The sequence below is a fragment of the Oncorhynchus mykiss genome, chromosome 4 (genome assembly GCF_013265735.2).
Source record: "Oncorhynchus mykiss isolate Arlee chromosome 4, USDA_OmykA_1.1, whole genome shotgun sequence".
Lineage (NCBI taxonomy): Eukaryota > Metazoa > Chordata > Actinopteri > Salmoniformes > Salmonidae > Oncorhynchus > Oncorhynchus mykiss.
In genome coordinates, this window is record NC_048568.1 from 10,569,022 (window position 1) to 10,592,773 (window position 23,752).

General features: G+C 42.8%; 1 protein-coding gene across 2 annotated transcripts in view; it reads left to right on the forward strand.

Moving 5' to 3' along the window:
• Positions 1-23,752, forward strand: part of asap2b (ArfGAP with SH3 domain, ankyrin repeat and PH domain 2b) — a 51,663-nt gene that overhangs the window by 3,700 nt on the left and 24,211 nt on the right. For both annotated transcript variants that reach the window (XR_005051461.1, XM_036975605.1), the window contains exons 2-3: positions 20,102-20,174; positions 21,449-21,594. Coding sequence is in view for 1 of the 2 variants with exons in the window: in XM_036975605.1 (XP_036831500.1) it covers positions 20,102-20,174; positions 21,449-21,594 (219 nt within the window). In the remaining variant the exon portion in view is untranslated. The remainder of the gene's footprint in view (positions 1-20,101; positions 20,175-21,448; positions 21,595-23,752) is intronic.

The following is a 23,752-nucleotide window of genomic DNA, read 5'->3' on the forward strand; positions in this document are numbered from 1 at the left end:
TTATGTCAGTTACAATCACCACTTTATTTTAAGAATGTGAAATAATAGTAGAGATAATTATTTATTTCAGCTTTATTTCTTTCATCACATCCCCAGTGGGTCAGAAGTGTACATACACTCAAATAGTATTTGGTAGCATTGCCTTTAAATTGTTTAACTTCGGTCAAAAGTTTCAGGTAGCCTTCCACAAGCTTCACACAATAAGTTGCGTGAATTTTGGCCCATTCCTCCTGACAGAGCCAGTGTAACTGAGTAAGGTTTGTAAGGACTCCTTGCTCGCACACGCTTTTTCAGTTCTGCGCACAAATGTTCTTTATAATTGAGGTCAGGGCTTTGTGATGGCCACTCCAATACCTTCAACTTTATTGTTCTTAAGCCATTTTGCCACAACTTTGAAAGTTGTTTTGGTCCACTTGGAAGACCCATTTGAGACCAAGTTTTAATTTCCTAAATGATGTCTTGAGATGTTGCTTCAATATATCCACATAATTTTCCTCTCTCATGATGCCATCTATTTTGTGAAGTGCACCAGTCCCTCCTGCAGCAAAGCACCCCCACAACGGGCTTCAAGATTGGGATGGTGTTCTTCGACTTGCAAGCCTCCCCATTTTTCTTCCAAACATAACGATGGTCATTATGGCCAAACAGTTCTATTTTTGTTTCATCAGACCAGAGGACATTTCTCCAAAAAGTACGATCTTTGTCCCCATGTGCAGTTGCAAACCATAGTCTTGCTTTTTTTGGGCGGTTTTGGAGCAATGGCTTCTTCCTTGCTGAGCGGCCTTTCAGGTTATGTCGATATAGGTCTCGTTTTACTGTGGATAGAGATACATTTGTACCTGTTTCCTCCAGCATCTTAACAAGATCCTTTTCGCACCAAAGTTAATCTCTAGGAGACAGAATGTGTCTCCTTCCTGAGCGGAATGACGGCTTTGTGGTCCCATGATGTTTATACTTGCGCACTATTGTTTGTACAGATGAACGTGGTACCTTCAGGCATTTGGAAATTGCTCCCAAGGATGAACCAGACTTGTGGAGGTCTACAACATTTTTTCTGAGGTCTTGGCTTATTTCTTTGGATTTTCCTATGATGTCAAGCAAAGAGGCACTGAGTTGAAAGGTAGGCCTTGAAATACATCCACAGGTGCACCTCCAATTGACTCAAATGATGTCAATTAGCCTATCAGAAGCTTCTAAAGCCATGACATTATTTTGGGGAATTTTCCAAGCTGTTCAAAGGCGTAGTCAACTTAGTGTATGTAAACTTCTGACCCACTTGAATTGTGATACAGTGAATTATAAGTGAAATAATCTGTCTGTAGTCAATTGTTGGAAAAATGACTTGTGTCATGCACAAAGTAGATGTACTAACATACTTGCAAAACTATAGTTTGTTAACAAGAAATGTGTGAAGTGGTTGAAAAAAAAGAGTTTTAATGACTCCACCCTAAGTGTATGTAAACTTCCGACTTCAACTGTAGTCCTCTTTAAAATAGCCGATCTCAGTCCTCTTTCAAGTGAACTCTGGGGTAAAAAATAAATAAATAAATATCTCAGCTCTCTTTGTATTCGCACTGTCCTTACCTTTGAATGAGGACTCAATTCTCTTGCCAGTTCACTTCACCAATGTTTTTGGTCCAAGTCCTCTTTGCATTCCCATTAATATGTTTAGAAAAGAACTAAGATCTATTTCCAACATTCACTCAATGCACTGTGGGTTTTTACCATTCAATCAGAATGTGATGTCAGACAGCTAGATATACCATATACCTACGGTGCCTTCGGAAAGTATTCAGACCCCTTGACTTTTTCCACATTTTGTTACATACAGCCTTATTCAAAAAATGATTGAATAAAAATAAATCCTAATCAATCTACACACACAATAACCCATAATGACAAAATGAAAACATTTTTTTTAGGAATTTTTGCTAATTTATAAAAACAAAAACAGAAATACCTTATTTACATAAGTATTCAGACCATTTGCTATGAGACTCGAAATTGAGCTCAGGTGCATCCTGTTTCCATTGATCATCGTTTCTTCAACTGAACATTCAGGGGGGATGGGCCTTGGTCAGGGAGGTGACCAAGAACCCGATAGCTCCTCTGTGGAGATGGGAGAACCTTCCAGAAGGACATCCATCTCTGCAGCACTCCACCAATCAAGCCTTTATGGTAGACTGCCCAGACAGAACCCACTCCTCAGTAAAAGGCACATGACAGCCCGCTTGGAGTTTGCCTAAAGACAACAAAAGATTCTCAGACCATGAGAAACAAGATTCTCTGGTCTGATGAAACCAAGATTGCACTCTGACCTGAATGCCAAGCGTCACGACTGGAGGAAACCTTCAGTGGCAGGGACTGGGAGACTAGTCAGGATCGAGAGAAAGATGAACAAAGCAAAGTACAGAGAGATCATTGATGAAAACCTGCTCCAGAGTGCTCAGGACCTCAGACTGGGGCTAAGGATCACCTTTCAACAGGATAACACAGGACAATGACCCTAAATAGGACAATGACCCTAAACACACAGCCAAGACAACGCAGGAGTGGCTTCAGGACAAGTCTCTGAATGTCCGGATTTTGTCCCGATAGAACATCTCTGGAGAGACCTGAAAATAGCTGTGCAGCAACGCTCCCCATCCAACCTGACAGAGTTTGAGAGGATCTGCAGAGAAGAATGGGAATCCTTGAGGTGAGCTGGGTTGCGGGCTGATCCCGTTCGCCAGTTGAACGGTGTTTATTCCGACACATTGGTGTGTGGCTTGCTTCCGGGTTAAGCTGGCGGGTGTTAGGGAGCTGGATTAGGCTAGTCATGTTTCAGAGGACGCATGACTCCACCTAAATTCATTAAAAATCCTACAATGTGATTTTCTGGATTTTCTTTTCTCATTTTGTCTGTCATAGTTGAAGTGTACCTATGATGAAAATTACAGGGCTCTCTCATCTTTTTAAGTGGGAGAACTTGCACAATTGGTGGCTGACTAAATACTTTTTTGCCCCACTGTATGTTTCATTTGCCTGTACGATTGCCAGTCAGCCTGAGTATGCGTTTGCTGAGCCTTTCGCCAAATGCAATTCTTGAGGTGGAGTAACTCTGCAAGAACACGGTCTAGGGGATGAACCTGTTTTTAATTCTCATTTTCTTTATGGGGAGTGTTTGTTAACAATACCACTGAAATATCAAAAAAGAAGGTCCAAGTGTCTTTGACAGAGAGGGATCAAGCTGATTCTATACCATTTTTCAGAGGCCAGTTCATGAAGGAAGGCTTGCTCATTAAAGTTTTTAAGCAAGAGTCTATGACAAATCAGGACAGGTCATTTCACTGAGCAGCCATTACGAACACAGACTGTAAAACAGTGATCACTAAGGTCACTACAGAAAACACCAGACTGATACCTATCAGGATTATTTGTGAGGTTAACATCGAGGAGAGGTGCATTTTCTGGGTGTTTGGAGTCATACTTTGTGGGATTGGTAATAATCTGAGAAAGATTTAGGGAGTCCCATTGCTTTAGGACTTGGTCAGGAGGTTTAAGCATGTCTCAGTTTAGGTCACCAAGCAGGACAAATTCAGACTTGGTGTAGGGGACCAGGAGAGAGCTTAGGGTACAGTCCGGTGCTGATGGAGGACAGCAGGAGGGGGCTTCAGAGGATGCTTCAAAGACTCCTGCCACTTGTTTGGCCCAAATGCCTCAACACCCTTTACTTCACACCTTAGTGCTAATTGAATTTGTATCTGGTCTGTCCTTGCAAGCCTGGGAGCCTTAACTCAGCATTCAGTCCCCATAAAATAAAATATATCATTGTAATGTACTTTATTTTTCTTTTTTCTTTTTTCTTTTTCTTCTTGGCTTTCAAAATAGCATCAGACCAAACACTACTCACTCTGTTCCAGGTTGGATGGTGTCCTCAGGTCTCTGTTGTTTGTTTACTACAACACCCTCCGTATAGCTTGGAAAAAGAAAAACCTTGGAAGCAGTTATCTCTTCAGTTAATTTTGGTCAAATTTAGGTTGTAGGTTTGAAGTTTTTATCTGGAGCGAAGGCCATGCTGTAGAGGGTAGCATCCTGCATATGTACCTGCTGAAAAATCAAAGTTTATCTAACTCCAAATCTATCCTTTTGTAAAAAAAAAAAAAAACATGTTGAAAAATGTGAGAGGTCACATGCAGCTGTGTCACTCTCTCTCTGAGGGGGGCGTGTCTCAAATGCAATGCAATTGAAAATTGTACTTCCAATGTAGGCTACTGCCCCTTTAAGAGCTAGAAAATATTTTGTACCCTATGTTGTGATTCTTAGCAAATATGTTGTCAACTTCTCACACTATTCAAACGCCACAATGGAATAAACCGTTTATGAAGCGATCTTAGCCTATTTATCACATATTGCAAACAAATAATCTAAACTAAAAACACATATTTTGTCATTTCTGCTAATCAATATCCAAAAACAGCACACGTTTTTTTGTGAATTTGCACATCATCATTTTGTGGCACCAATGTAAGAGGCTATGGCAGGGGAAACGGTGTTGCAGTAGTGTGTGTGTGTGTGCCAATGTTTGTGTTGCTTCACAGTCCCCGCTGTTCCATAAGGTGTTTTTTATCTGTTTTTTAAATCTAATTTTACTTCTTGTGTCAGTTACTTGATGTGGAATACCGTTCCATGTAAGTCATGGCTCTATGTAGTACTGTGTGCCTCCCATAGTCTGTTCTGGACTTGGGGACTGTGAAGAGACCTCTTGTGGCATATCTTGTGGGGTATGCATGGGTGTCCAAGCTGTGTGCCAGTAGTTTAGAAAGTGTTTTGTTCCAAATACAATGCTTTTAGTTTTGGAAATATTTAGGACTACCTTATTACTTTCTACCCACTCTGAAACGAACTGCAGCTCTTTGTTGAGTGTTGCAGTCATTTGAGTCGCTGTAGTAGCTGTTGTGTATAGAGGTCGGCCGATTATGATTTTTCAACGCCGATACCGATTATTGGAGGACAAAAAAAGCCGTTACCGATTAATCGGCCGATTTTTTTGAATGCATTTGTAATAATGACAATTACAACAATACTGAATTAACACTTATTTTAACTTAATATAATACATCTATAAAATCAATTTAGCCTCAAATAAATAATGAAACATTTTCAATTTGGTTTAAATAATGCAAAAATAAAGTGTTGGAGAAGAAAGTAAAAGTGCAATATGTGCCATGTAAGAAAGCTAATGTTTAAGTTCCTTGCTCAGAACATGAGAACATATGAAAGCTGGTGGTTCCTTTTAACATGAGTCTTCAATATTCCCAGTAAAGAAGTTTTAGGTTGTAGTTATTATAGGAATTATAGGACTATTTCTCTTTATACCATTTTGTATGTCATATACCTTTGACTATTGGATGTTCTTATAGGCACTTTAGTATTGCCAGTGTAACAGTATAGCTTCCGTACCTCTCCTCGCTCCTACCTGGGCTCAAACCAGGAACACAACGACAACAGCCACCCTCGAAGCATCGTTACCCATCGCTCCACAAAAGCCGCAGCCCCTGCAGAGCAAGTGGAACAACTACTCCAAGTCTCAGAGCGAGTGACGTTTGAAATGCTATTAGCGCACACCTCGCTAACTAGCTAGCCATTTCACATCGGTTACACCAGCCTAATCTTGGGAGTTGATAGGCTTGAAGTCATAAACAGCAGAGCTGCTGGCAAAATGAATGCTTATGAGCCTGCTGGTGCCTACCATCACTTAGTCAGACTGCTCTATCAAATCATAGACTTAATTATAACATAATAACACACAGAAATGCGAGCCTTAGGTCATTAATATGGTCGAATCCGGAAACTATCATCTCGAAAACAAGATGTTTATTCTTTCAGTGAAATACGGAACCGTTCCGTATTTTATCTAACGGGTGGCATCCATCAGTCTAAATATTCCTGTTACATTGCACAACCTTCAATGTCATGTCATAATTACGTAAAATTCTGGCAAATTAGTTTGCAATGAGCCAGGCGGCCCAAACTGTTGCATATACCCTGACTCTGTGTGCAATGAACGTAAGATTAGTGGCACAATTTCACCTGGTTAATATTGCCTGTTGACCTGGATTTATTTTAGCTAAATATGCAGGTTTAAAAATATATACTTCTGTGTATTGATTTTAAGAAAGGCATTGGTGTTTATGGTTAGGTACATGTTAGAGCAACGACAGTCCTTTTTCGCGAAAGCGCACTGCATCGATTATATGCAACGCAGGACACGCTAGATAAACTAGTAATATCATCAACCATGTGTAGTTATAACTAGTGATTATGATTGATTAAGTATAATGCTAGCTAGCAACTTACATTGCCTTCTTACTGCATTCGCGTAACAGACGGGCTCCTCGTGAGGCAGGTGGTTAGAGCGTTGGACTAGTTAACCGTAAGGTTGCAAGATTGAATCCCTAAGCTGACAAGGTAAAAATCTGTTGTTCTGCCCCTGAACAAGGCAGTTAACCCACTGTTCCTAGGCCGTTATTGAAAATAAGAATGTGTTCTTAACTGACTTGCCTAGTTAAATAAAGATTAAATAAAGGTGTAAAAAAAAAAAGAAATCCGCAAAATCGGCGTCCAAAATTACCGATTTCCGATTGTTATGAAAAATCGGCCCTAATTAATCGGCCATTCCGATTAATCGGTCGACCTCTAGTTGTGTATAGTGTTGAGTTATCCGCATGCATAGAAACTCTGGCTATACTCAGTCAGATTTTTTTGGGAAAAAAAGCAAGGGGCCTAAACAGCTACCCTTGGGAATTCCTGAATCTAACTTGATTATTTTTGATAGGCTTCCATTAAAGAACAACATCTGTGTTCTGTTAGACTCTGTTAGTATGTCACGCCTCTGACCTTAGAGAGCCTTTTTATTTCTCTATTTGGTTAGGTCGGGGTTCGATTTGGGTGGGCATTCTAGTTTTTCTATTTCTTTGTTGGCCAGGTATGGTTCCCGATCAGAGGCAGCTGTCTATTGTTGTCTCTGATTGGGGATCATACTTAGGCAGCCTTTTTTCCACCTTTAGTTTGTGGGATCTTGTTTGTGTAGTTGCTAACTGCTCTACATGTAGCTTTATGTTTGTTTTTGTATTTTTTATTTTTTTGGTGTCATTTAAATAAAAGTCAAATGTATGCCTACCACGCTGCACCTTGGTCCAATCCAGCTCTAAACCATTGTGACAGAAGATCCACCCACAGACCAAGCAGCATGCCCAGGAGGAGTGGAGGACATCCTGGACGTGGGATGAAATCATGGCAGGAGACAGAAGCCTGCCATGGAAGCAGGCGGAGGCAGCGAAAGAGGAACAGCGATGATGCCGGGGTTCACGGCCACAAGGACAGCCCAAAACAGCCCGAAAAAAATGGGGGGAGACACACGGGGTGGTCGGCGGTGCCGAGGTGTGAACCAGAGACAACCTGGGAGGAGGTAGAGAGGTGGTCGGTTGACCCAGGGAGAGTGCCAGAGCCCGCCTGGGATTCAATAGAACAGTGCGAGGAGGGCTACCGGAGAATGGAGTTGGTGAGGAGTATGCGGCAACGTAGGCATTTGGAGGAGCATGTCACCAGTCCGGTGCAATCTGTGCCGGTCCCACACATCAGGCTTCCAGTGTGTTTCCCTAGTCCGGTATGCCCTGTGCCTGCTCCCCGAACTCGCCCTGATGTACGCCACCACAGCCCATTACGTCCTGTGCTACCTCCCCCACTTGCCCTTAGGTGCGTGTCACCAGCCCGGTGCCACCTGTACTGGTCCCACGCATCAGGCCTCCAGTGTGCCTCCTCAGTCCAGTACGTCCTGTGCCTCCTCCCCACATTTGCCCTGAGGTGCGTGTCACCAGCCCGGTGCCACCTGTACCGGCCCCACGCATCAGGCATCCAGTGCGCCTCCCCAGTCCAGTTCGTCCTGTGCCTGCTCCTCGCGCTCGTCCTGAGGTGCATGTCACCAGCCCAGTACCACCAGTGCCGGCCCCACACACCAAGCTTCCGGCGACATTTCCCAGTCCAGAGCTTCCGGCGACAGTTCCCAGTCCAGAGCTTCCGTCGACAGTTCCCAGTCCAGAGCTTCCGGCAAAGTTTCACAGTCCGGAACCTCCAACGATGTTTCACAGTTCGGAACCTCGAGTGATGATCCATGGCCCGAAGCCAGTGATGATCCAGGGCCCGAAGCCTCCAGTGATGATCCATGGCCCGAAGCCTCCAGTGGTGATCCATGGCCCGAAGCCTCCAGTGATGATCCATGGCCCGAAGCCTCCAGTGATGATCCATGGCCCAAAGCCTGCAGTGATGATCCATGGCCCGGAGCCTGCAGTGATAATCCATGGCACGAAGCATCCAGTGATGATCCATGGCCCGAAGCCTCGGGTGATGATCCATGGCATGAAGCCTCCAGTGATGAATCATGGTCCGAAGCCTCCAGCGATGATCCAAGGTCCGGAGTCTCCAGCGACGGTCTGCAGTCCAGATCCTCCAGCGACGGTCTCCAGTCCAGATCCTCCAGCGACGGTCTCCAGTCCAGATCCTCCAGTGACGGTCTGCAGTCCAGAGCCACCAGCGGGGTTTCCCAGTCCAGAGCCTCCTGCGAGAGTTCCCAGTCCGGAGCCTCCAGCGACGATCTACTGTCCGGAGTCCCCGACAACGATCCACGGTCCGGTTCCTCTGGCGACGTTCCACGGTCTGGTTCCTCCTGCGACGATCTATGGTCCAGAGTCCCCGGCAACGATCTACGGTCCGGTTCCTACGCCAACGATCCACGGTCCAGTTCCACGGAAGCGGAGGGATCAGCGAGCGGAGCGGGGTCTACGTCCCGAACCAGAGCCGCCACCGAGGCTAGATGCCCACCCGGACCCTCCCCCATAGAGTCAGGTTTTGCGGCCGGAGTCCGCACCTTTGGGGGGGGGGGGGGGGGGGGGGGGGGGGGGGGGGGGGGGGGTACTGTCACGCCCTGACCTTAGAGAGCTTTTTTTATTTCTCTATTTGGTAAGGTCGGGGTGTGATTTGGGTGGGCATTCTAGTTTTTCAATTTCTTTGCTGGTCGGGTATGGTTCCCGATCAGAGGCAGCTGTCTATCGTTGTCTCTGATTGGGGATCATACTTAGGCAGCCTTTTTTCCACCTTTAGTTTGTGGGATCTTGTTCGTGTGTAGTTGCTTTCTGCACTGCATGTAGCTTTACGTTCGTTTTTGTATTATTTATTTATTTTTGGTGTCATTTAAATAAAAGTAAATGTACACCTACCACGCTGCACCTTGGTCCAATCCATCTCTAAACGATCGTGACAAAGTAACTCTTTATCCACATTATTGCAGGGGGTGTAAAGTCATAACACATACATTTTTCCAGCAGTATACTATGATCAATAATGTCAAAAGCTGCACTGAAGTCTAACAAGACAGCCCCCACAATCATTTTATCATCAATTCATCTCAACCAATCATCAGCCATTTGTGTAAGTGCTGTGCTTGTTGAGTGTCCTTCCCTATAAGCATGCTGAAATTCTGTTTTCAATTTTTATACTGCGAAATAGCATTGTATCTGGTCAAACACCATTTTTTCCAGAAGGGTTGGTAACAGGCTGGTTGGTCAGCTATTTGAGCCAGTAAAGGGGGCTTTGCTATCTTGGGTAGCGGAATGACTTTAACTTCCCTCCAGGCCTGAGGGCAAACGCTCTCCAGTAGGCTTAAATTGAAGATGTGGCAAATAGGAGTGGCAATATCATCTGCTATAATCCTCAGTAATTTTCCATCTAGATTGTCAGACCCTGGTGGCTTGTCATTGTTGATAGACAACAATAATTTTTCACCTCTTCCACACAGACTTTACGGAATTCAATTCTTGTCTTTCATAATTTGGTTCGATATACTTGGATGTGTAGTGTCAGGGTTTGTTCCTGGCATGTCATCCCTAAATGTGCTAATCTTGCCAATGAAAAGGTCATTAAAGTAGTTTGGAATATCATTGGGCTTTGTGATGAATGAGCCATCTGATTCAATAAACGAAGGAGCCGAGTTGGCTTTTTCCCCAAAAAAATAATTTAAGGTGCCCCAAAGCTTTTTATTATATTCTTTATATAAATCATCTTTGTTTCATAGTGTAGTATATTTTTATTTAGTTTAGTCACATGATGTATTTATTTGCAGTATGTTTGCCAATCAGACGGGCTGTGTCAGTATCAGCAATCTGCACGTAACACCCTGGACCAGAGCTATGGTGTGTGGTGGATCACTATTTAATCTATCTAGTCTAGCTCAGACCTGGCTGTGTGGCTACCTGTACTGTACATCACTGCTGCATCCTGGGAGAGTCCCTGGGGCCTGGACTGGTGTTGGGCTGCTGCAACTGTCCTAGAATGTTATCTTTCTTTCTCTTTCTTTTTATCCTCCCTCTCTCTGACTGCCCAGCCTGTCCCAGCTTGCTCGCTCCCATGACTTCCTGGGCTGGGTGAGTGTCTGCCAGCCAGTCCATTGGGCTGCTGGGGCTGTGGGAAAACCAGAAGGCTATTTGTTTTCAAGTGTGCAGTCCTGCATGTACAGTACCAGTCAAAAGTTTGGACACACCTACTCATTCCAGAGTTTTTCTTTATTTGTACTATTTTCTACATTGAACAATAATAGTGAACACATCAAAACTATTAAATAAAACATATGGAATCATGTAGTAGCCAAAAAATGTTAAACAAATCCAAATATATTTGAGATTTGAGATTCTTCAAAGTAGCCAACCTTTGTCTTGATGACAGCTTTGCACACTCTTGGCATTCTCTCAACCAGCTTCATGAGATAGTCACCTGGAATCCATTTCAATTAACAGGTGTGCCTTGATAATTTGTGGAATATCTTTCCTTCTTAATGTGTTTTACATATTATGGCAATAACAGCTCAAATAAGCAAAGAAAGCAAAGAAAAACGACAGTCTATCATTACTTTAAGACATGAAGGTCAGGCAATCCGGAAAGTGTCAAGAACTTGGAAAGATTCTTCAAGTGCCATCGCAAAGACCATCAGGCTCTATGATGAAACTGGCTCTCATGAGGACCACCACAGGAAAGGAAGCCTCAGAGTTACCTTTGCTGCAGAGGATACGTTTATTAGAGTTACCAGCCTCAGAGAATGCAGCCCAAATAAATGCTTCACAGAGTTAAAGTAACAGACATATCTCAACATCAACTGTTCAGAGGAGACTGTGTGAATCAGACCTTCATGGTCGAATTGCTGCAAATCAACCACTACTAAAGGACACTAATAATAAGAAGACACTTGGTTGGGCCAATAAACACGAGCAAACAGTGAAAATCTGTCGTTTGGTCCGTTGAGTCCAAATTTGAGATTTTTGGTTCCAACCGCATTGTCTTTGTGAGGCACAGAATAGTGTGTGTGGTTCCCACCGTGAAGCATGGAGGAGGTGTGATGTGTGGGGGTGCTTTGCTGGTGACACTGTCAGTGATTTATTTAGAATTCAAGGCACACTTAACCAGCATGACTACCACAGCATTCTGCAGCGATACGCCATCCCATCTGGTTTGCGCATTGTGGGACTATCATTTGTTTTCAACGGGACAATGACCCAACACACCCCCAGGCTGTGTAAGGGCTATTTGACCAGGAAGGAGAATGATGAAGTGCTGCATCAGATGACCTGGCCTCCACAATCACCTGACCTCAACCCAATTGAGATTGTTTGCCATGAGTTGGACCACAGGGTGAAGAAACAGCAGGCAGCAAGTGCTCAGCATATGTGGGAACTCCTTCAGGACTGTTGGAAAAACATTCCAGGTGAAGCTGGTTGAGAGAATGCCAAGAGTGTGCAAAGCTGTCATCAAGGCAAAGGGTGGCTACTTTGAAGAATCTAAAAAATTAAATATATTTTGATTTGTTTAACACTTTTTAGGTTACTATATGATTCCATATGTGTTATTTCATAGTTTTGATGTCTTCAATGTTATTCGACAACGTATAAAATAGTACAAATAAAGAAAACCCTTGAATAAGTCGGTGTGTCCAAACTTTTGACTGGTACTGTAAGTTGACCATTTTAAAGTGATTTTTACACTACTGATTTCAACTGAGGCAAACCAAACTGTACTGAGCTAACCTGGTTACTCATCCACCATAGTTTCTAGAACCGGCAATGTGGACAAAAAAAAATATCAGAGCCAGCGAAATTTGGTTTGGGTCTGCATGACAGTGTACAGAGGATCTAAGACATTGATTCAAGGAGATGCTTTCGACACAACAGTCTCATCAGGTCTGTCAGTTGGGGGCCTCCATACACCCACCTGCACTGCTATTGTGATGTGCTGTGACTCAGAGGTAGAGTCAACCAAAGCTACATGTGATGATGACGGTAGGCTACATGTATAGCTTCATGAGCAGATTTGAGTGTCCCCAGCATACACAGTCATCAGAATTTAGAGTTTGTCCAGTGATTCATCTCGGACAGGGGATTGTGATATGCCTCTTTAAAATTATGAGCAAATGTCATTGAGAGGAGGAACTAAACCATGAAAATGGCTATTCTTGCTGTGAGAACTGAACTGTTGGAAACTGGGAATATCCCCTTCTTTATTCTGGTTTATAAAATCCCCTCTCATGTTGTTTGTGTATCCACCCAAGAATATATAACTTAGTAATTACTGTACATATAAATTCACACAGGAATGAGAAAAATGGGTCAGTCGTAGGGCGGACCCCATTTCGTCGACTGGTTGATTGTTTGTTCAATAGGCTATTGGTCGACCGAGATTTCTTTAGTCGAACAGTCACCATTTTTCTTTTTCATGGTGCACAAGACACCTGTTTGATTTGCACCTGTCTCAGTGGACTGATCCATTGCGGAGGCCACAGGGATGGCACAGTCCGTCACTCTAAGACATGTGATACTGATATTGCATATGGTTGTGTTATGTCAAAAATAATGGTGTAACGCAAACAAATATAATAATATTTGATAACAAATGCGCTTTCTCACGCCCTGGATGTTGTCGCTGCCCGCGGCTCTGAAACATAATATTCAGTACGCCGTAGAATTGGCACCTTTCCTTATGTTGCTATGTGCATAATAGCAAAGTTAACCAGCACATTGGGATTGAGAACAATGTGGCAGAGGCAGCAGCAGCAGAGATGAGGAAACAGCCTTCAGCCCTATTCGGGCGGGATTAGTTTCGCTGGGGGAGGTCGGGTAATGTAATTATGTGCACAAACACAAAACACTACATCGGTCATTTTAGTCCCATCCGAATTTGCCATGGCAGTAATTTGGCACATGGCAGGAGTTCAAAAATTCCAGCCAGAATAACCTACTGTTTGGCGAACTCCGAGGTCCTCTGAAAGTACTAGTCCCGTGCGAATCGTAATCCCTGTGTTTTGAGAGAAATGTGGTGTGGCTCACGATTTGAGCAAGGAAACAATAACTGATTAGATACATTGAACAAAGTACTGTGCATAGCCTGTATATGAAGGGCCAACATTTATCAACTTTCAAATCAAATGTTATTGGTCAAATACACATGGTTAGCAAATGTTAATGCGAGTGTAGCGAAGTGCTTGTGCTTCTAGTTCCGACGTGCAGTAATATCTAACAAGTAATCTAACAATTTCACAACAACTACCTTATACACACAAGTGTAAAGGAATGAATAAGAACATGTACATATAAATATATGGATGAGCGATGGCCAAACGGCATAGGCAAGATGCAGTAGATGGTATAGAGTACAGTACATACATATGAGATGAGTAATGTAGGGTATGTAAATATTATATAAAGTGGCATTGATTAAAGTGACTAGGGATACATTTATTACAACCTATTTTTAATTATTAAAGTGGCTAGTATGTCAGTATGTTGGCAGCAGCCACTCAATGTTAGTGATGGCTGTTTATCACTCTGATGGCCTTGAGATAGAAGCTGTTTTTCAGTCTCTCTGTCCCAGCTTTGATGCACCTGTACTGACCTCGCCTTCTGGATGATAGTGGAGTGAATAGGCAGTGTCTTGGGTGGTTGTTGTCCTTGATGATCTTTTTGTCCTTCCTGTGACATCGGGTGATGTTGGTGTCCTGGAGGGAAGGTAGCTTACCCCCGGTGATACGTTGTGCAGACCTCACTACCCTCTGGAGAGCCTTACGGTTGTGGGCGGAGCAGTTGCTGTACCAGGAGGTGATACAGCCCAACAGGATGCTCTCGATTGTGCATCTGTAAAAGTTTGTGAGTGTTTTTAGGCTGCAAGCCAAATTTCTTCAGCCTCCTGAGGTTGAAGAGGCGCTGTTGCGCCTTCTTCCCCACGCTGTCTGTGTGGGTGGACCATTTCAGTTTGTCCGTGATGTGTACGCCCAGGAACTTAAAACTTTCCACCTTCTTCACTACTGTTCCGTCAATGTGAATAGGGGGATGCTCCCTCTGCTGTTTCCTGAAGTCCACAATCATCTCCTTTGTTTTGTCGACGTTGAGTGTGAGGTTATTTTCCTGACACCACACTCTGAGGGCCCTCACCTCCTCCCTGCAGGCCGTCTCGTCGTTGTTGGTAATCAAGCCTACCACCGTGGTGTTGTCTGCAAACTTGATGATTGAGTTGGAGGCGTGCAAGGCCACACAGTCGTGGGTGAACAAGGAGTGCAGGAGAGGGCTGAGAACGCACCCCTGTGGGGCCCTAGTGTTGAGGATCAGTGGGGTGGAGATGTTGTTTCCTACCCTCACCACCTGGGGGCGGCCCATCAGAAAGTCCAGGACCCAGTTGCACAGGGCGGGGTCGAGACCCAGGATCTCAAGCTTAACGACGAGTTTGGAGGGTACTATGGTGTCATATGCTGTAAGTGAATGCTTTTGTTCATATGCTCTGTGCATATGAATTGAATATTGCCAAATGTATCAGTAAAAAATATTTAGCCTATTTAATGTAACCCTTGCTGTTAATAGATTGAAAGGATTTGTTCACTTTCGCATCCATAGCCTTAAAACGCATCTCAAGTACAAGTGCACTGTTTAGCTCAAACCTGAAGGCTGGGGGACATTTAGGACGCCTACTGCGGATCGCTAAAATATTCAAATGATTATGATCTAATACTATGACGACACTAAACCAAAGATGGTTTGGTATGGTTTAGAAACTTGGTAAACCAAGCTCGAGTTATCAGTAATCAGCCCTGTTATCTCCTGGAATATCTTCACACCTAGAAAAAAAAAACTCCAGGCTTCTGTCATAACTGCACATTTATTGGAAAAAAGGAAAAATTACAGAGGGTACTTTGGAAAAAAACAATCTTGTCCGAATCGTCATCTGGAATAACAGACATTCTGGGGTAATATTTACATAACCAACGTTCTCTAGTAATACTAGTCCCGTGCGAATAGTGCTTAGCATAATTGTCTAAGAAAATTGAGGAGAGAGCAAACCCAAACTCAATTAGGTCTATAATCAATAGCCTAACTGTTAAATGTGCCTGGCTTTAAAAATCATCCATATATATCTACAGAAATAAGACAAATCTTGCTTCTGTTGCCTGTTTGTTCTTAATAGCCTACTGATTCCGTGAGCACCAAGCCTCATGCAATGGCTATGTGTCGGATAAAGCAATTTCACAGATTTTTCTGTTTTTAATCTTTGCTATGCTGTAATAAAGACTTTTAAATAAATCTTTAGAACAGACTGGTATTACTTATAATTGATTTAGTGTTGTTTACACTGTTCCAAATGGTCAGAAAAATGATATTGTAATCTAACAGCACCTGTTTGTCACACATAATATGCACACAGCCTTCGCTCCTATACCCTCCTTTTTCTTGATCTCTTTCTAATTGCTATTATTACAATTATTACGATCATCATTATAATAATATGTCATATCTTTACCATTAGTAGGCTTTGTATAGTAGCCTTGCTTAACCACCAGCTGTAGGCCTAAGAGCGCCTGCTGTTATTAAGTCTTAGTACTGTAACTTACTTAGGCCTATAGTTCAATATATATGCTACTGTATCAATCAATCATTCATTCGTTCATGCCGTCACACAGCAGACAATACATTCATGCTTTGAAATGTAATCAAGCATTTTCGTTTTGAAATGAATTGACAAAGGGAGCTTTGAATCATTAGCCTAAACAATAAAAAAGCCACTATTCACGAAAGCATGCAACTGTTTTTAGTGTGCTGTACTAAAGGCTTTATACAGTTAAAGTCAGAAGTTTACATACACTTAGGTTGGAGTCATTAAAACTCGTTTTTCAACCACTCCACAAATTTTTGTCCTCTGGTCTGATGAAACAAAAATAGCACTGTTTGGCCATAATGACCATTGTTATGTTTGGAGGAAGAAGGGGGAGGCTTGCAAGAACACCATCCCAACCGTGAAGCACGGCGGTGGCAGCATCATGTTGTGGGGATGCTTTGCTGCAGGAGGGACTGGTGCACTTCACAAAATAGATGGCATCATGAGAAAATGATGTGGATATATTGAAGCAACATCTCAGGACATCAGTCAGGAAGATAAAGCTTGGTCGCTAATGGGTCTTCCAAATGGACAATGACCACAAGCATACTTCCAATGCTGTGGCAAAATGGATTAAGGACAACCAAGTCAAGTTATTGGAGTGGCATCACAAAGCACTGACCTCAATCCTATAGACAATTTGTGGGCAGAACTGAGAAAGTGTGTGCGAGCAAGAAGGCCTACAAACCTGACTCAGTTACACCAGCTCTGACAGAAGGAATGGGCCAAAGTTCATCCAACTTATTGTGGGAAGCTTGTGGAAGGCTACCTGAAACGTTTGACCCAAGTTAAACAATTTAAAGGCAATGCTACCAAATACTAATTGAGTGCATGTAAACTTCTGACCCACTGGGAATGTGATGAAAGAAATAAAAGCTGAAATAATTAATACTCTACTATTATTCTGACATTTCACATTCTTAAAATAAAGTGGTGATCCTAACTGACCTAAGACAGGGAATTGTTACTAGGATTAAATATCAGGAATTGTAAAAAACGGAGATTAAATGTATTTGGCTAAGGTGCATGTAAACTTCAGACTTCAACTGTATATATTTTTTTGGTTAGAACAGACTCTCTGTAACACTTGTTTATTTAGTGTTGTTTACAATGTTCCAAATGGTCTGAAAAATCATAATACTGTGATCTAACAGCACCTGTTTGGCACACATAATGCTCAGGCAATGCTTGCTCCTATACCTTCCTTTTTCTTGATCTTCAGTGGTTTCCACAACTAAGTCAAATGTATTCCACAGATCTGACTTCCCCTTTTCCTGACCAACCGGTAACCATTCAGCCATTTCTTTTTCACGTCTTCCACATCCATTTTGTGTGTCAACCAATTGTTGTAACCAATTATTGATGTGATATTGACAGGCTACAGGTCAGGCCAAATTGGTCACATGCATGCAATGTTTATGTTTCACATAAAGAGAGCAGAGGTTGAGGGAATATGGAATGATTTTCGTTTTTTTTTTTATCTGATTTTCAGTCAGAAAGAAGTAAGAAACTAAATGGCTGGAATTATGTGGCAGCTTCCGCACAGACAGGGCAATAAACACTTGCTGGGCTGTTGTGCCTTTTCGCTGCAGTGGGGAGCGAGACAATGTCCGGCAGTCACACAGACACTCGCTGTCATATTTTTCTATGGCATTGTGACCATCAGGCTCTTTCTTAAATCATTTGTGTGTCTTAATTATTTAATAAAACCGTGTACTTAAAGCATCATACAAGCTCAGTGCATACAGTGCCTTGCATAAGTATTCATCCGCCTTGGCGTTTTTACCAGTTTGTTGCATTACAACCTGTAATTTAAATCGATTTTTTATTTGGATTTCAAAAAAATGCTAAAAATAAAAAACGAAAAAGTGGTGCGTGCATATGTGTTCACCTCCTTTGCTATGAAGCCCCTAAATAAGATCTGGTGCAACCAATTACCTTCAGAAGTCACATAATTAGTTAACTAAAGTCCACCTGTGTGCAATTTAAGTGTCACATGATCTGTCACATGATCTCAGTATATATATACCTGTTCTGAAAGGCCCCAGAGTCTGCAACACCACTAAGTAAGGGGCACCACCAAGCAAGTGGCACCAAACAGGTCAGGGAGAATTACAGATCAGGGTTGGGTTATAAAAAATATAAGAATCTTTGAACATCCCACGGAGCACCATTAAATCCATTATTCAAAAATTGAAAAAATATGGCACCACAACAAACCTTTAATTAATTAATCAGAGAAGCAACAAAGAGACCAAAGATAACCCTGAAGGAGCTGCAAAGCGCCACAGCGGAGATTGGAGTATCTGTCCATAGGACCACTTTAAGCCGTACACTCCACAGAGCTAGGCTTTACGGAATAGTAGCCAGAAAAAAGCCATTGATTAAAGAAAAAAATAAGTAAAAACGTTTGGTGTTCACCAAAAAGCATGTGGGAGACTCCCCAAACATATGGAGGAAGGTACTCTGGTCAGATGAGGCAAAAATGTAGCATTTTGGCCATCAAGGAAAACACTATGGCTGGCGCAAAACCAACACCTCTCATCACCCCGAGAATACCATCGCCACAGTGAAGCATGGTGGTGGCAGCATCATGCTGTGGGGATGTTCTTCATCAGCAGGGACTGGGACACTGGTCAGAATTGAAGGAATGATGGATGGCACTAAATACAGGGAAATTCTTGAGGGAAACCTGTTTCAGTCTTCCAGAGATTTCAGACTGGGACAGAGGTTCACCTTACAGCAGGACAATGACCATAAGCATACTGCTAAAGCAACACTCGAGTGGTTTAAGGGGAAACATTTAAATGTCTTGCAATGGCCTAGTCAAAGCCCAAACCTCAATCCAATTGAGAATCTGTGGTATGACTTAAAGATTGCTGTAGACCAGCAGAACCTATCCAACTTGAAGGAGCTGGAGCAGTTTTGCCTTGAATAATGGCAAACATCCCAGTGGCTAGATGTGCAAGCTTATAGAGACATACCCCAAGAGACTTGCAGCCATAATTGCTGCAAAAGGTGTCTACAAAGTATTGACTTTGGGGGGGTGAATAGTTATGCCCGCTCAAGTTTTCTGTTTTTTTGTCTTATTTCTTGTTTGTTTCACAATTTTTTTTATTTTGCATCTTCAAAGTTGTAGGCATGTTGTGCAAATGAAATGATACAAACCCCCCCAAAATCTATTTCATTTCCAGGTTGTAAAGCAACAAAGTAGGAAAAATGCCAAGGGGGGTGAATACTTTCGCAAGCCACTGTATGGAGTTAGTTTTATTCAAACACACTAAGTTGTGTCTGTCTATACATGGAAAATACATTTCAACATTTTGACCAATCAATTGGTCGAAAGTACAGAACGACTCTTGGTAGGTCAATATTTTTTCTAGTCGGGGACAGCCCTAGCAGTTGAATGAGCTCATCTACCTAAATAATGTGTTTCTATATTATAGTTCAATAGGCCATTATAGTACTGTACCACCTGTTCTCCACAGTTCCTAAGTGCGGTTTTCCCACAAAGCATTTCCTTTGTTTCTACAGCCTCTCTAAGGTTTCTGAGCTTCATATCAGAGTATGCGTCCCAAATGGCACCCTGTATTCCCTATATAGTGCACTACATTTAACCAGAGCCCTATGGGCCCTGATCAAAAGTAGTGCACTACATGGGGAATATGGTGCTATTTGGACACACACAGAGTGGCTGCCTGTCGCTATAGCGTTAGTACTATGGTTGAGCAGGCAGGCGTGGGCTTGGCTGGCACGTTGCCATGTCTGTTACTGTCTAAACAGTAGGGCTGGGCTCAGGGCAGCATGACCACACTTCTCTAATCTCAAGGAAATTCAACCATATAGTGACTAAGGGCTGGGATATTAATTGTGTGTGTGTGTGTGTGTGTGTGTGTGTGTGTGTGTGTGTGTGTGTGTGTGTGTGTGTGTGTGTGTGTGTGTGTGTGTGTGTGTGTGTGTGTGTGTGTGTGTGTGTGTGTGTGTGTGTGTGTGTGGGCTGGGAGAGATAAGAGAGGGATACTGTATAGAGGGAAATAGAGTAGTGACAGTATCTCTTTCTCTATACCTGCCTTACTGATCTTCCCCTTTGTGCTCTCTCCCCTAGGCTCTAGACGTAGACCGAGGAGTACTTTCCAAGATCAAGAAGTCTGTCAAGGCCATAAACAACTCTGGCCTGGGTGAGTACAGCACAACACAACACAGCATAGTGCAGTACAGCACTGTGCTTTACAGTATAGTAGGCCAGGCCTATAGTATTATACATTACAGTACAGTGAGTTAGTCCCGGTATACATTTTCCATATACTGTATACTGTTATAGCATCTATATCACTACACCCACTCAAGTTTCACACTTTTTTGTTTACGTGCTAACCTCAGAACGTTTTAGTTGTGCAGCATGTTGGTATATCTCAAGAGATTGCACAGTAATCTCTTGTACCATTCAGTGTTTGGTGCAGCACCCTCTTGTTTTCATTGACCTCTCAATGCTTCTTAAACTACAATAGACGTTACTGTATTGACACTGACACAGATTGGAGCGATTGCAGTGTTTCACCATTGCACATTTTGATCTCAGAGGATCTGGATCTTGATTTGGGGGCCTTCACACGCCACCTGGAAATTGAAGGTGAAGTGTGACCTTGAAGGGTGAAGTGTATGAAGAAGGCGAAGTGTAACCTTGAAAGAGCGATTGAGGCAGAGAATTAGAGGGATATCACCTCTCCACATTCCTCCCATTCCACACACCTGTCCCAGCAGGCAAAAAGAACAGAGGTGTTGCTCTTGTAACTCCAGTCCTTCCTATAATACGGTATATTAAGCGTCCCTAGGCCCAGGCCTTTTCTCTCCATGACTGACCCTCTCCACACTTCACCCAGTCCACAGACCTTCCAGTGTAGTCCCAGGCCTGAGTCATAATCCTGGGGTGTTTTTGAAACCGATCAGGAGTTGGTAATCATGGCTCTAATCGAGTGTGATCTGCACATGCTGGAAATACCTTAGCGCTTGCTTTGGTTTGGAGCTGCTGTGTAAACTAAGCTCTTAGTTTGTTACACACACTTCGCACGCCCTTACATGCTGTTCATTGTTAAGAAGAGGCCGTGTGAGAATGGCTTCATTAGCCTGGTCCCGGATCTGTTTGTGCCGTCTTGACAACTCCTATGGTCAACTACCTTCCTCAAGCTTATTGGTGATTAGTCATAGGCAAAACGTTTCCATTTTATAGGTCAGGTCAACTTAAAAACATGGACAGTAATCACAGAGATGTGAAATGTCCACTAAAAAGTCGCCTGGATTGCATAGCATAGAAGATAATATGAATATGGGAGTCTGTGTAGAGCCACTTGTATTGTTTTTTTTGATGACGTAAAGTGTGTTGTGATGATCCATTACTTAAACTCTGGTTCGACGTGACCACTGACTGCAAGTGACCGCCGTGTGTGTTTCGCAGCCCACTTTGACAATGAGGAGCAGTACATCCAGTCTATGGAGAAGTTTGGGGACAACTGTGTCTGTAGAGAGGACCCTGTGGTGGGCTCAGCCTTCCTCAAGTTTGCCGTCTTTACCAAAGAGCTCACAGCCCTCTTCAAGAACCTGGTGAGACCCCACCACACACACACACACACACACACACACACACACACACACACACACACACACACACACACACACACACACACACACACACACACAGAGAGCTATACACTGTCACATACTGTGTCTCTATCTCCTTTCTCTCTCCACCTCTCAAATACCTCCATTATGGCCCTTGTTTTCCTCTTATTCATTGTTTTTATCTGCCCTTTCATTTCACCTGTTGCAACCATGCGTGTGGAGTGTACACTTTTGAAGATATCTAGACCTATTTAAGACTATGTAACAGGCAGAACTTGCCTTTTAAGACATTGTGCAAGATGGGGTTGAGTGCTCAGTTGCTATTTTCATAGTGTGAATTGTTAGCGTTTCCTTCACACCTTGTGATGGGTGACTTGTGAAGAGTTTAGGCTTTCTTGAACAGAGTAGCCTCTGTCAATTCAATGCAATTTAAGGGGCTTTATTGGCATGGGAAACATATGTTAACATTGCCAATGCAAGTGAAATAGATAATAAACAAAAGTGAAAAAAACGGTTAAAATTGAACAGTAAACATTACACTTACAAAAGTTCCAAAACAATAAAGACATTTCAAATATCAAATGATGTCTATATAAAGTGTTGTAATGATGTGCCAATTGCTAAAGTACAAAAGGGAAAATAAACAGAAATATACAGTTCCTCGCAAAAGTATTCATCCCCCTTGCCGTTTTTCCTATTTTGTTGCATTACAACCTGTAATTTAAATGGATGTTTATTTGGATTTCATGTAATGGACGTACACAAAGGTGAAATGAAAAAAAGAACCTGTTTCAAAGAATTCCCCCCCCAAAATAATTGAAAAGTGGTGCGTGCATATGTATGTGTGCGTTTGCTATGAATCCCCTAAATAAGATCTGGTGCAACCAATTACCTTCAGAAGTCACTTAATTAGTTAAATAAAGTCCACCTGTGTGCAATCTAAGTTTCACGTGATCTGTCACGACCCCAGTATATATATACGCCTGTTCTGAAAGGCCCCAGAGTCTGCAACACCACTAAGTAAGCGGCACTATGAAGACCAAGGAGCTCTCCAAACAGGTCAGGGACAAAGTTGTGGAGAAGTACAGATCAGGGTTGGGTTATAAAAAATATCTGAAACTTTGAACATCCCACAGAGCACCATTAAGTCCAGTATTAATAAATGGAAAGAATATGGCACCACAACAAACCTGCCAAGAGAGGACCGCCCACCAAAACTCGCGGACCAGGCAAGGAGGGCATTAATCAGAGAGGCAACAAAGAGACCAAAGATAACCCTGAAGGAGCTGCAAAGCTCCACAGCAGACATTGGATTATCTGTCCATAGGACCACTTTAAGCCGTACACTCCACAGAGCTAGGCTTTACGGAAGAGTGTCCAGAAAAAAAACATTGCTTAAATATAAAAATAAGTAAAAACGTTTGGTGTTCGCCAAAAGGCATGTGGGAGACTCCCCAAACATATGGAGGAAGGTACTCTGGTCAGATGAGACAAATATTTAGCATTTTGGCCATCAAGGAAAACGCTATGTCTGGGCGCAAACCCAACAACCCCGAGAATACCATCCCCACAGTGAAGCATTGTGGTGGCAGCATCATGCTGTGGGGATGTTTTTCATCAGCAGGGAATGGGAAACTGAAGAATTGAAGAAATGATGGATGGTGCTAAATGCAGGGAAAATCTTGAGGGAAACCTGTTTCAGTCTTCCAGAGATTTTAGACTGGGACAGAGATTCACCTTACAGCAGGACAATGACCATAAGCATACTGCTAAAGCAACACTCGAGTGGTTTAAGGGGAAACATTTAAATGTCTTGGAATGGCCTAGTCAAAGCCCAAACCTCAATCCAATTGAGAATCTGTGGTATGACTTAAAGATGTAAAGATTGCTGTAGACCAGCGGAACCCATCCAACTTGAAGGAGCTGGAGCAGTTTTGCCTTGAAGAATGGGCAAGAATCCCAGTGGCTAGATGGTCAAGCTTATAGAGACATACCCCAAGAGACTTGCAGCTGTAATTGCTGCAAAATGTGTCTCTACAAACTATTGACTTTTGGGGGGGGGGGGGGGGGGGGGGGGTGAATAGTTATGCACGCTCAAGTTTTCAGCTTTTTTTGTCTTGTTTTTTTGTTTCACAGTAAA